Source organism: Hemiscyllium ocellatum, chromosome 7 (genome assembly GCF_020745735.1).
Source record: "Hemiscyllium ocellatum isolate sHemOce1 chromosome 7, sHemOce1.pat.X.cur, whole genome shotgun sequence".
NCBI classification, from domain to species: Eukaryota; Metazoa; Chordata; class Chondrichthyes; order Orectolobiformes; family Hemiscylliidae; genus Hemiscyllium; species Hemiscyllium ocellatum.
Window position 1 is genome coordinate 98601408 of NC_083407.1, and position 14339 is coordinate 98615746.

The 14339-nt window shown below is 45.1% G+C and overlaps 1 protein-coding gene across 1 annotated transcript in view; it reads right to left on the reverse strand.

The window, feature by feature from the left end:
* Positions 1–9896: 9896 nt before the first annotated feature.
* Positions 9897–14339, reverse strand: part of LOC132817567 (protein mono-ADP-ribosyltransferase PARP12-like) — a 43386-nt gene continuing 38943 nt past the window's right edge. Inside the window, exons 11-12 of the mRNA XM_060828078.1 lie at positions 13671–13822; positions 9897–10695 (exon numbers count right to left, since the gene is read on the reverse strand). Of these exons, the coding sequence (XP_060684061.1) occupies positions 10376–10695; positions 13671–13822 (472 nt within the window). The 3' untranslated portion in view covers positions 9897–10375. The remainder of the gene's footprint in view (positions 10696–13670; positions 13823–14339) is intronic.

The window sequence follows — 14339 nt, forward strand, 5'->3', positions numbered from 1 at the left end:
TCTTGGACAGCTCTATCATGACGTCCTAACCTCTGTACTCAATGATAAAGGCAAGTATCCCAAATGCCTTCTTTACCACCCTGTCTACCTGTGATGCCTCTTTCAAGGAACAAAGTACGAACGGTCACTCTGTTCAACACCACTCCCCAGTGCCATACTGTTAACTATGTAAGTCCTGCTCTAGTTTGCCTTACCAAAATGCAATGCCTCACATTTATCTAAATTAAACTCCATGTGCCACTCCTCGGCCCATTGGCCCAGTTGATTAAGATCCCGTTGTACTCTGAGATAACCTTCTTCACTCACCATCAATTTTGGCATCATCCACAAACTTACTAACCATGCCTCCTATGTTCTCATTCATATTGTTTATATAAATGATAAACAACCCAGCACTGATCCTTGCAGCACACCATTGGTCACAGGCCTCCAACCTGCACAACACCCCTCTACCACCACCCTGTCTCCTACCGTCAAACCAATTTTGTATCCAATTGGCTAGTTGTCCATGGATCCCTTACTGATCAGCCTATCATGTTGTACTATACAAGTACGTCAGGGTAACAGAACAGCGTGCAGGATACAATGTTACAGCTGCTGAGAAGGCGGGGAGAGAGATCAACATTATCGTTAAAGAGGTCCATTCAGAAGTCTGATAACAGCGGGGAAGAAGCTATTCTTGAATCCGTACATGTGTACAAATTCTTACATCGTCTGCCTGATAGAAGAAAGTGGAAGACGGTATAACCAGTGTGGGAGGGGTGCTTGATTATATTGGTTGCTTTCCCGAGGCAGCCAGAAATATAGATGGAGTCAACAGATGGAAGGCTGTTTTGTATGATGGACTGGGCTGTGTTCATGACTCTCTGTAGTTTTCTTGTGGGAAATTGTAGGGATCCTATAATTTTATATTCAAGTAATTGATATTACTTACTTTGTTTTAATTTTGTTCTACACGGAATTTCAATAGCATTCGTGATGGATCATATTTCCTTTCTTTACACTTGCCTGATATCGCGCTCTCAGTCACACACACACACACACACACACACACACACACACACACACACACACACACACACACACACACACACACACTCTCTCTATTCATGCCTCAGATGAAAGGACAATCTATTGATTCAAGCCTGTCAGCTTCTACAATGATGTGGTTTCCTTCTCTCATTAAGAGACTGTATAAGTGTGGAGGAAGTGGTTGAAAAAAAAGATAAGGATATTAAATTCCGTGCTTAAGAAAATAGAAAGTTCCAGCAGACTAACAATGACAGGGGTAAGGGGGGGGGGGGGTGAAAATGAGTTGACCTTTCATTTAGGTAGTGTCTTTTATGGCTTCAGCGCATCTCAAAATGCTTTCCAGCCAAGTCAGTGTGATATAGGAAACAGGGGGCAGCCAGTTAATGCACTGCAAGCTCCCACCAATTAAGCTTTTTGTGCTGTTTGATGGACTCTGGGGGTCACTCACCTTGAGCAGCTTCTCCCTCAACACTGACAATAGGTGCACGGGGCTGGGCTTTGAGCTGCAGTCAGTTCTAGAGCAAAAGACTTTTGACAAGGTTGACAGGTGAAGCAATCGACCAGTGAAATGTGGAGGGGACGCAAACAGGGTTGAGTGTTTCAGCTACAAGGACAGTGAAGCAATGTATATCGTCAATGCCCTGCAATGCTCCAAAGTGTCATATTGCTAAACAGTAACTTTTGAAATGCTCGGTTGGCAAACATGACAAACACTGACATAAAGGACAATTTCACCCGCCGGAGTGTTGAGTGAAATGCTGGGAGTTATCATATGTTTTTCTTCATACAGGCAAATGAGATGATAAACTTCTCTGGAAGGATGGAACCCCTGTTTATCCTTAAATGCAAAAATGCAGCCTCAATCAGGAAAGCAACTTAGACTGCTGAATTGGAGCTTCTCATCAGAGCTGAGAATGCTATTGCCATATCTAAGGTTAACAGACAGTGAGGAAGAGAGAAGTAGAAAAAAGGAGAGCACTTAAGCCTATTTGAGTCATAGAGTCATAGAGATGTGCAGCATGGAAACAGACCCTTTGGTTCAGCTCATCCATGCCAACCAGCTACCCTATATAAACCTAGCCCCATCTGCCAGCATTTGGAGCATATACCCCTAAACCTTTTCTATTCATGTACACATCCAGATACCTTTTAAAATCTGCAGATGTACCAGCCTCCGCCACTTCCTCTGGCAGATAGGTCTAATTAACTCAGCTCCTTCCATACACACACCACCCTCTGCATGAAAAAGTTGCCCCTTAGCTCCCTTTTAAATTGTTCCCCTCTCACCCTAAACTTATGCTCTCTAGATCTGGACTCCTCGGATGCTGAGTGACCTGTTGTGCTTTTCCAACTCCACACACTAGGCCTTTGTCTATTTACCCTATCCATAAACCTCATGATTTTATAAACCTCTATAAGATTTTATAAACCTCAGCCTCCGACGCTCCAGGGTAAACAGCTCCATCCAGTTCAGCCTCTCCCTATAGCTCAAATCCTCCAACCCTGGCAACATCCTTGTAAATCTTTTCTGAACCCTTTCAAGTTCCACAACCTTTCCTTCCTACAGGAGGGAGACTGGAATTGCACTCATTATTCCAATAATGACTGAACCATCTGACAAAAGCATGTAGCATTGATGGACATGTGAAGAGCAGCCTATCAGTCAAACCTGCCTCATTCTTATGAAGAGTGGAGTATCATGACGTGTGATTTCTTAAAACCTCCTCTCGCCTTCCACAGACATGGGGGAGAAGAAGAGTAGCCTTGCTAATAAAGGAGAAGAATACTTTGAAAAATTCCTATCTGACTCCCATAGGAGATCCTCTACAACGACATATGTATTGAGCAGTGTCTGCCCTAGCTCCCTGTTGAAGGCTGCAGAGAATCAGGGCTGAAAATGTGTTGCTGGAAAAGCGCAGCAGGTCAGGCAGCATCCAAGGAACAGGAAATTCGACGTTTCAGGCATAAGCCTTCATCAGGCTTATGCCTGAAACGTCGAATTTCCTGTTCCTTGGATGCTGCTGACCTACAACACATTTTCAGCTCTGATACTCCAGCATCTGCAGACCTCACTTTCTCCTTGCAGAGAATCAGGGTCCAGAACAGTAGGCAGTTCTGTATCTCAGAGACTCAACAGAGTATGGTCCTAGTGCTGACCCGCTGGACTCTGCTGGTTCAACTTCATGTTTAACATGTTGCAGCACATGACTGCTGTCTCCGCAATACACTTGGCCAGTTTATAGAGTGTTCAGTAACTTCATTACAACTTCTTTAACATGAGGATTCACAGTAATTGCATTAGTTAAGCTTCAGTCATTTTGTAGGAATAATGGAGTCTATTTAGCCCTTTAAGGTCCTAACTCCATTTAAATTTAGTTCCATATCACTTAATTCAATAAAAATCCATCTCGGATTTAAAATTTACCATTAATTTAGCATCAATTGCAATTTGCAGAAGAGAACCCCAAAGCTTCCACATTTTCTATGTGAAGGCCAGTATCCATTAGCCTTTTTGATTATTTACTGCCCCTGCCCAAGGTATCTGGAGACCCCTCCTTCATGTATCTTTAGGATTCTTTTTTCAAAAAACTTTGGCGTTGTCCTTAACTAAAACAGAAATTGCTGGAGAAACTCACAAGATCTGGCAGCATCTGTGGAGACAAAGCAAAGTTCACATTTTGGGTCCAGTGACCCTTGTTCATAACTGATTGTAGCTGGGAAAATGTTGATAGATGGGTTGGGAGAGGGGGAAGGAGCAAACAATTGGTGGAGATGGAGCCCAGAGAGAGGGTGAACAATAGTTGAGCAGACAAAGGAATGGGTAAAGATCAGCCTGAGAGAATTAATAGCTGCGAATGGGGACCATTAGTGACTGACCATGGATAGCTGTGGGAGCAGCCCATGTCACAACAAGGCCTAGTGTGTGGAGTTGGAAAAGCACAGCAGGTCACGCAGCATCCGAGGAGCAGGAGAATCGACGTTTCGGGCAAAGGCTTTTCATCAGGAATGGGGCTTGTGAGCCAAGGGGCATGGGGGAGGGGGTTGTGGGGGTGGAGATATAAATGAGAGGGGCTTGGGGCTGGGGGTAAGGTGGCTGAGAGTGCAATAGGTAGATGGAGGTGAGGGTAAAAGTGATAGGTCAGAGAGGAGGGTCGGATGGGAAGGAAGATGGACAGGTGGGACAAGTCATGAGGATAGTGCTGAGTTAGAAGGTTAGAACTGAGGTAAAGTGGGGGGTAGGGGAAATGAGGAAATTGGTGAAATCCACATTGATGCTGTATGGTTGGAGGGTCCCAAGGCTGAAGATGAGATGTTCTTCCTCCAGGTGTTGGGTGGTGAGGGAGTGGTTATGGAGGAGGCCCAGGACCTGCACATCCTTGGTGGAGTGGGAGGGGGAGTTGAAGTGCTCGGCCATGGGGCGGTGAGTTTGGTTGGTGCAGGTGTCCCGGAGATATTCTCTGAAGTGCTCTGCAAGTAGGCATCCTGTCTCCCCATTGTAGAGGAGACCACATCGGGAGCAAAGATACAGTAAATGACATGTATGGAAGTGCAGGTAAGTGTGCACTGGTGTGTGGAGGTTGGAGTAAGGGTTGTGGGAAAGGTGCTCACGCCCTAAAATTATTGAACTCAATTTGGACTCCTGAAGGCCGCAGGATTCCCAAGTGGAAAATGAGATGCTGTTCTTCCAGCTTGCACTGAGTTTTACTGGAGCACTGCAGTGATGTTGGCCACAGAACAAGATGACATGTTGAACTAACCGACAATAGACAGAATGTAAGTGTTCTGCAAAGCCCAGTCTGTGCTTTGTCTCTCCCATGTAGAGGAGACCACATTGTGAGCTGTGAATACTGTACACTAGACTGAATGAAGTGCTTTACCTGGAAGGTGTTTTTGGAGCCTTGTATACTGATGGAGGAAGTAAATGGCCAGGTGTTGCTTCTTCTGCATATGCAGGGGAAGGTGCCGTGAGGATGTGAGATGGTGTTGGAAGTGGAGGAGGAATGGATCAGGGTGTCCCGGAGGGAACAGTCCCTAAGGAAGGTTGACAAGGGAGGGAAGGGAGAATGCGTGTGGTGGTAGCATCTGGTTAGAGGTGATGGAAGTGGCTGCTAACGATCCCTTGGATGGTAGTTGAAGACAAAGGGGAATCTTTTGCTGTTGTGGGAGGGAAGGGAAGGGGTGAAATGCAAGAGAAGGGTTTGACACAGTTGAGGGGGTCTGTCAATCATGGAGGAAGAAGGTGGACAATTCAAAGGCCTCCTTCTTGAATTTGGCATCATCAGAACAGATGCGATGGAGACCGGAGAATTGGGAGAACAGACTGGAGTCTCGACAGGAAGCAAGATGTGAGGATGTGTAGTGAAGATAACTATGGGAGTCGGTGGGTCTATAGTGGATATTAGTGGCCAGCCTATCCTCAGAAATGGAAACATAAATGTTGATGAAGAGAAGGGAGTGATCAGCGATGAACCAAGTGAAGATGAGACCAGGATGGAAGTTGGAAGAAAAAGTGATAAATGTTTGCAATTCTGGATGAGAGAGGAAGGCAGCACCGATGATGTCATTGATGTACTGGAGAAAGAGTTGTGATTGATGGCCCAAATAGGACTTGAACAAGGAATCTTCCACATCCCCCACAAAGAGACAGGCATAACTGGGGGCCGTGTGAGGACCCACGACCACACCTTTGACCTAAAGAAAGTGAGGGGAGTTGAAAGAGAAGTTGTTGAGGGTGAGGATGAGCTCGGCCAAGCAGAGGAGGGTGGTGATGGGTGGGGACAGTTCAGGCCTTTACTCCAGGGAGAAGCGGAGAGTCCTGAGGCCATCCTGATGGGGACTGGAGGCTCTGGGCAGCATCGGCAGTCAGCATTTTTTGCCCAAATTTAATTGCCTTTGAACTTGCTGGGTCATTTTGGAGGGCAATTTGGTTTTGAGATCTGGAGTCACGCCTGGGTAAGGATGGCAGATTTTCTTCCCTAAAGGACATTAGTGAACCAGATATATTTTTACAAGTTAATGGTAGTTACATGGTACTGCAGTTTACTGACAGTGGTTTCACTTCCAGATTTAAATTTATTTTAACTGTAGCTGCCAACAGCTGCCATTTTGGGATTTGAACCTGTGTTCCTGGAACCATGAAAAAAATCACCATCATGCCACCCTCTCTTGCCCTTCACAATGGCTCCTGTGGTTGGAACATTCTGCATGGACTATAGCGGTTTGAGAAAGTGGCTCACTTACCACCTTCGAGGGCAAGAAGGGAAGGGCACTAAACGCCAGTCTGGCCAGCAGCGCCCACATCTCAAGAATGGATATAAAAAGAACCAATTTGTGGGGTATAATGTAGAGAACCCTACGAGCGATCCAGACAGGTGAATAGTGCAGCAGTGGGTTAATTGATGGTCATCGAGCTGGTGGCATTGCGGAGGTATGAGGAGCAATTTGTCCTTGAGGCAGCCTTCGCTCTGGCACTGCCTGAGCTTCCTGGAGGGTGGGAGGAGGGATGGTGTCTCTTGTGGAAAGTGTGAGACTGGCACCAACTGGCATTCTCTGTGAATGTATTCTCCTCTCGAAAATGTCCTGGTGCAAAAGCACAGGTGGACCTTCTGCCTTGTATCCCACAACGACAATCCACTTATTGCTCCTTCAACCCTCTTTCAGACACACCTTTCGCTTTGTTATGACATTCTCACACATCCTCAGAATGAATAACACCAAATACTTTTTTTATTCTGGGAACAGAAGGTTTTGCCACCTCCTGTGTAAAACCTACATTCACATTTCTGCAGAAATTTGCTCTCCTCAATGGAATAGATTCCAGTCTGTTTGAAACATGGAAACATAGAAAGTAGGAGCAAGAATTGGCCATTCAGAGCCTTGAGCCTACTCCACCATTTTGTATAATCATGGCTGTTCATCCAACTCAATACCATGTTCCCACTTCCTCCCTCTACCCCTTGATCCCTTTAGCCTTAGAAACCGTACCCAACACCTTCTTGAAAACATTTTATGTTGTTGGGCCTTGGTGACAGAGAATTCCACAGGCTCACCACTCTCTGGGTGAAGAAACATCTCCTCAAGAGGCCAACAATCTAAGGATACCAGTAGGCCATTCAGAACGGAGATAAGAAGATGTTCAAAAACCGATAGAACTGTGGTTGCTGTAAATCAGAAATAAAAACAGAAGTTCAAAGTTTGGGAGAAGGTTTGTAGCTCGGGTGCTCGTTGTTGTGGTTCTGTTCACTGAGCTGGGAATTTGTGTTGCGGATGTTTCGTCCCCTGTCTAGGTGACATCCTCAGTGCTTGGGAGCCTCCTGTGAAGCGCTTCTGTGATCTTTCCTCCGGCATTTATAGTGGTTTGTCTCTGCCGCTTCCGGTTGTCAGTTCCAGCTGTCCGCTGCAGTGGCCGGTATGTTGGGTCCAGGTCGATGTGTTTGTTGATAGAATCTGTGGATGAGTGCCATGCCTCTAGGAATTCCCTGGCTGTTCTCTGTTTGGCTTGCCCTATAATAGTAGTGTTGTCCCAGTCGAATTCATGTTGCTTGTCATCTGCGTGTGTGGCTACTAAGGATAGCTGGTTGTGTCGTTTCGTGGCTAGTTGGTGTTCATGGATATGGATTGTTAGCTGTCTTCCTGTTTGTCCTATGTAGTGTTTTGTGCAGTCCTTGCATGGGACTTTGTACACTATATTGGTTTTGCTCATGCTGGGTATCGGGTCCTTTGTTCTAGTGAGTTGTTGTCTGAGAGTGGCTGTTGGTTTGTGTGCTGTTATGAGTCCTAGTGGTCGCAGTAGTCTGGCTATCAGTTCAGAAATGTTTTTGATGTATGGTAGTGTGGCTAGTCCTTTGGGTTGTGGCATGTCTTCGTTCCGTTGTCTTTCCCTTAGGCATCTGTTGATGAAATTGCGGGGGTATCCGTTTTTGGCGAATATATTGTAGAGGTGTTCTTCTTCCTCTTTTTGCAGTTCTGGTGTACGGCAGTGTGTTGTGGCCCTTTTGAACAGTGTCTTGATGCAACTTCGATTGTGTGTGTTGGGGTGGATCATCAACGCCACACTCACAGGAATCTGATTTACGAGAGAGGAAGAAAAGGACAACCAACTCCCATTCATAGACGTGATGGTACAGAGAACACCGAACGGAGAATTCACCACAAAGGTATACAGGAAAGCCACACACGCAGACCAAGTCCTGAACTACGAAAGCAACCACCCCAACACACACAAAAGAAGTTGCATCAAGACACTATTCAAAAGGGCCACAACACACTGTCCTATCTGTCTATCTCCTTTCCCACCTATCTGTTCCAGCTTCCTCTCCGACCTATCACCACCACTCCACCTTCAGCTACCTATTACATTCCCAGCCAACGTACCCCCAGCCGCATCCCTCTCGCATTTATCTCTCAGCCCCCTTGGGCCACAAGCCTCATTCCTGATGAAGGGCTCATGCTCAAAACGTCAACTCTCCTGCTTCTCGTAGGCTGACTGACCAGCTGTGCTTTTCCAGCACCACACTCTTCAACTCAAAATTGAACCAGCATCTACTGGTCGAGACTCTTCCTTCAGAGGAAATGATCTGACTACATGTTCAAATCTTTACATTAATTTTAATTCTCTCAATATGTTCACACAACCATCGAAGCACAAGTGAATCCATAGGACCTGTCCTCATTATTGAAACTATTTACATCTGGAATCATTCTGAATAAGTTTCATTTTCGAATTAAAAACCTATATTAAATGTACAATATCAGGGGAGTTTTCCAATCTGCAGAGACAATGAGTAAGGATTCCTCTCCCTGCTCTAACCATTCCTCATTTCTGCAGTGTGAAGTCTCCTTTGTGTCTATTAACCCAAAATGTGAGAGGAGCATAAGAAGGATGAGGAAGGATCAAAATGAATGAACAAGAATTTAAATAGCATCTTTCACAGCCTCAGGACATAGAATCATAGAATTCCCACAGTGTGGAAGGAGGCCATTTAGCCCATCAAGTCCACACCAACCCTCCAAACAGCATCTCCATCCAGACACCCCTATCGCTGCATTTCTCATGGCCATTCCACCTAATCTGCACATCTTTGGATTGTGGAAGCAAATGAGAACACCCAGAGACCCACACAGACATGGGGAGAATATGTAAACTCCACACTGACAGTTGCCTGAGGGTGGAATTGAACCCAGGTGCTTGGTGCTGAGGCAGAAGTGCTAACCTCTGAGTCACCATGCTGCCCAAAACATCTGTCCTAAAGTGTGGCATCCAGATTGGATACAATACTCCAGCTGGGGTCTAACCAGTGTGCTATTTACCATTCCTGCCAGAATGTGATGCTGGGGTAGGTTGATTGAAATTGTTCACCATCACCAGTCCTCTTTTGTTTATGCTATGTCTAAGGCCTGCCTAATTATCAACAGGTCAGGATAGATCACTTGTGAGTCTAAACAAAAGAGGCATTTGTCTTGGTTAATATGATGATTTATTCCATGATAGCAATAAATGGCGATTACATTTCTAGTCAGGCATAAACACCAAGGATTCTAAGGTGCTGTACTGAATCCATCAGCTCCCTTCAACCACTCATCCAGAACTTAACCATCTCTGCCAAAAGACTGTGTGATATTATCAGATTAGTTGGATTTGGCATAACATGAACTTTAACTCCTTCACAGTCATTGGTTTATACAGTAACTAATGATTTATAAAGTTACAACATACCATCAACAGAAGTGCAAAATCTATTAGCAAGATTGATGAGGTTGTGAAGGCAGTGATTATAAATGATTTGATTGCTTATTGTATAGTCACCAATAATAAAACAATAATTTTAATTGTTCAAAGTTTAAAATCACACCGCACCAGGTCATAGACCAACAGCTTTATTTCGAAGTGAAAACTTTCAGAGTGCTCCTCCTTCGTTCTGGGATTTACATATAAATGAATCAAAACCTGCGTCCCCATTCTAAGGACTTCACAGCAATCCAGGTGTATTCAATACATCGCATCAGTTGTATGACACTTTGATATTTTACTGTAAGCTCTGTGTTCTAAGATCCTGCCCCACTAGCTACCCGACAAAGGTGCAGCGTTCCAAAAGCTTGTGCTTCCAAATAAACCTGTTGGACTGTAAGCCGGTGTTGTGTGATTTTTAACTTTGTCCATTCCAGCCCAACACCAGCACCTCCATATCATAGCTTTAATTGTTCAGGGTGATTGAATGTCCAGTGGCTGGTTAATGATTTAAGGTCAACCATGACACACTGATGAACTGAATTAAGAGCATCTTGATTAAGAATGTGCAAACAGCAGCACAGAGGATGAAGATAAAATGGTGCCAAGCTACTGTCACTTGGCTGATGCTGACATTCCTGACACAACTCCCCTTATCCATTGGAGGAAGCCAACTTTGTTGCTGTATTGAATGACGTACTCTGGATAGATCTGGTGTTTCTCAAATATGACAAAGATCGATGGGTTGAAGCCATCATCAGTGCAGCTGTCATACAGATTGGTGGACAAGCCATCTTTCGAAGGTGGCCGACAGTAATTTGCCCTTCCTTTGAAAAACTGGCCAACCAGGACCCTTGCCAGAAACATAGTCTTAGTGGCTGATGTGGTGGAGAAATATTTGTCGGCGTAGGATGCGTCTCTGGCCAGGTAACTCCCTATCGGTGGAACAGACCATTTTTAAGTACATAAGCAACCGCAAAATAAAAAAACAGTGAACACAAACCGAAATGAGGCATGCACATCTAGACAGTAATTCTTCTGGTGCAGATCTAGTCTCATAATTGGAATAGATTCAAGTTACCATGCAACACGACATTCCCAAGTCTGACCCCATTATTTCAATGACCCAGCTAAAAATTAACAGGTCAGACCTCACAAAAAAAAAACTGACCAATGGGATTGCAATTCAGAAGGCAAATCTGCATAGCAAGATTTGGGGGTGCTTTTAGTCATTTGCAGTGTGTGGAAGACCACATGGATACTTTGCACTGTTCCTCACCACCAACCAGCATTCAAAGAATAATCTACACTCAAGGGTGGAAATCCTCTCCCCAGCTCTTATTTTCTTTCACCTGCCCCCTCCCATAGCGACTGTGCCTTCTTTAAGGGAATGAAGTGAGAAAGGGTTTAGGTCAATTGCCAACAACCACCTAGTCACCATGGCGATCAACACAGCAGAGGCTACTTGTGTCCTCAAAAGATCTAAGTGTACAAGCACTAGGAAGTAAAACACATAAAAGCTCGCTCACACACACACACACACACACACACACGAGAAAACATAAAGAAACATATTCATAAGTGCTAGTGCACACGCATCGGTACGCATACACACGCAAGGCAGTCATTAGGAGAATGCAGCAGCCTTTGCTCATTTTCATTCTTCCCTGAAAGCTCAGTGCAGAAACAGAGAGGCCTGGGAGTGTACATAAACAAACCTCCCAAGGTAGGCCAGGCAAGCTAATAAAGCTGGCCCCGCTGTCCACAAAGGAGGACATTGGGAAAAGCGAAGGCAAGGTCTGTGACTTGGTGGAGAGCAGGAGAGGTTCAACAGCAAAAGGTGCAAGGACAAAGAGAGTGGCGAGAAGGCAAGGAGAGAAATAGAAAAGAAGCAACCCCAGGGTGGGGTGTGAAAGGCAGGCTAACAGGACAGCTCCTGTTTGGCCTTCCTTTGTCAGGCCTTGACCTCCTTCCTCAACTGTGATGCCCGGAATGGTCAAAATGTTCTAACTGAAGTCAGAGCACAAAGGAAATAAGAAAAGTACAAAAAATCAGCAAAGAGACACAAAACAACATCAGGACAGGAGGTTGGCAATTGGAAATTTTCGAAGTCCATGTTGGGTTCGCAATAGCCTGATCAACAGACAATAACATGATGCTCCTGCTGGGTTTCGGTGGAGAATTATAAAATCAGACTGGGAGAAAAGGCAGAGAATTAAAGTCGCAGGCAGCTGGGAGGTTAGGATCATGCCCACAGACTGAACTTTGCTGAGCACCCAGTTTAGCCCCTTTGATATACTGGAGACCACATTGTGAATATTGAATACGGAATACTACAATAAAAGTATGACGGGTAAATTGCTGCTTTTCTTGAAAGGACAACGAGAAGGGAGGAATTGGAAGGGCAGCGTTGCCTCTCTGAAGCCTGGATGGAAAGGTGCCCCAGGGAATGAATGGAGTGTTGGGGGTAACGGAGGAGTGGTCCAGGGTCCCCAAAGGGAACAATCCTCTTGGAATGCTGGAAAGAGAAGGGACTGTAAAGAGTGTTTGGTAGCGGACTGAAAGTGGCAGGAATGGCAGAAGATCGTCCATTGTATATGGCGTAAGGGAGTGGAAGAAGAGGTCACGAGGAGCAATATTATGACATAGGGAGGGGGGGGAAGTGGCAAATGTGAGACAGAGAACAGACATTGCCAAGACCTCCAACTACCACAGTACATGGGGGAGGGAGAATCCACAGCTGAGAGAAAAAAAATGACACATTGGAAGCAATAGTACAGAAGGTGGCATTCTCTGAACAGATGTGGCAAGGACAAAGAAGCAGAGATTCTGGAAGTTGGGGGGGGGGGTGGTGAGAAAGATTAGCCTCAGGGAGCCAATGGGCTTACAGCAAATGGAGACCGCAAGGCTGGGAAAGGGAAGAGAGGAGTTGGAGATGGACATGTGAATGAGACAGAAGGTCGAGGGGAAATTGGATGCAAAGTCAATTAAATGTTCTAGTTCCCGGTTAGTGTGGGAAGCAGGACCAACTCAGTTGTCAATATACCGGATGGAACAGTGAGGAAGGGAAGGGATGGTAACGTGTCCCCTTTCACCACCACACTCCAAATTGTTGACTCTGTCCTTACATTCAGCAACAAAAACAGAAATTGCTGGAAAGGTTCAGCAGGTCTGGCAGTGTCTGTGGAGAAAAATCAGAGCTAACGTTTTGTGTTGAGTGATCCTTCTTCAGAACAAGAGATAGTCAGCAAGATGTTTAATTGGTGCGTTCAAAATGAGGTTTCATACGGGAGGTAAGGGGTTCCTGTTGGTGGAAAGGTCGATTGCCAGAAGGCCCAGATTTCAGGTTACAGAACCAGAAGGGAGACGAATGGTTTTTTAAAAAAAATATAGCCAGTTACTTTATCTGGAATGCACTACTTAAAAGGGCGATGGAAGTAGATTCAACATTCACTTAGAAAGGGCATTGGAAAAATACCGGAAAGAGAGGAAATTGCAGTGCCCAGGCTGGGAGAGCAAGGTTGTGGGATTGGTTAGCAGATGTTCCTGGCCTAAGAGCTGAATACACACTATCAGTCTATCATGGTTTTAATTGTTACATCCCAGCTAAAAACAAATCAAATATATGTCAAATAGTGCTTTGTATATTGATTCACAGGAGGGAATTATTAAAAGTCAATATTACAGTTTCCCACAATATACTTGCTGCTGGTCATAAATCACTAAATACATCTGGACAGCTCAAGAAAGCCAAAAATAAAATGCAACACATTCCTCAACTTCAGTTTAGGTTAACTACTCCCACTGGCCAAGCTTTGTAACAATGCCTAGGTCATGAGTTATCAGGCACGTTTATGTCACCTGCAGAAGTAAACAGAAATCAAGGTGAAGCACTGATATTGTCCGTTACCTTTCCCGTATCCTTCACCATGTGTCCCAAAGGTCCTCCAGTCAAAGTTCTCCTTGAGGACTGTTGAAGTGGGTGAGGAATCCCAGCCATAGAAAAGTTGCCTCTCATCCACTGCTTTACCACCATTTCTTCTCTTCATTTGTTGCTTCTGCCTGTCTCACAAATACAAATAACAACCACCTGTGACCTTCCTGGGAGAAGGGTGGTAAGGACAAGCCAGGGAACTACAGACCGGTGAGCTTGACAGTGTTGGTGGGCCAGTTGTTGGAGGGAATCTTGAGGGGCAGGATCTACATGTATTTGGAAAGGGATTGGGGACTGATTAGGGATAGTCAACATGGCTCTATGCGTGGGAAATCATGTCTCACAAACTTGATTGAGTTTTTTGAAGAAGTAACAAAGAGGATTGATGAGGACAGAGTGGTAGATGTGCTCTATATGGACTTCAGTAAAGTATCCGACAAGGTTCCCCATGGAGACTGTTTAGCAATGTTAGATCTCATGTAATACAGGGCAAACTAGCCATTTGGGTACAGAAGTGGCTCAAAGGTAGAAGTCAGAGGGTGGTGGTGGAGGGTTGTTTTTCAGACTGGAGGCCTGTGACCAATGGGGTGCCACAAGGATTGGTGCTGGATCCACTATTTTTCATCATTTATAGAAATTATTTGG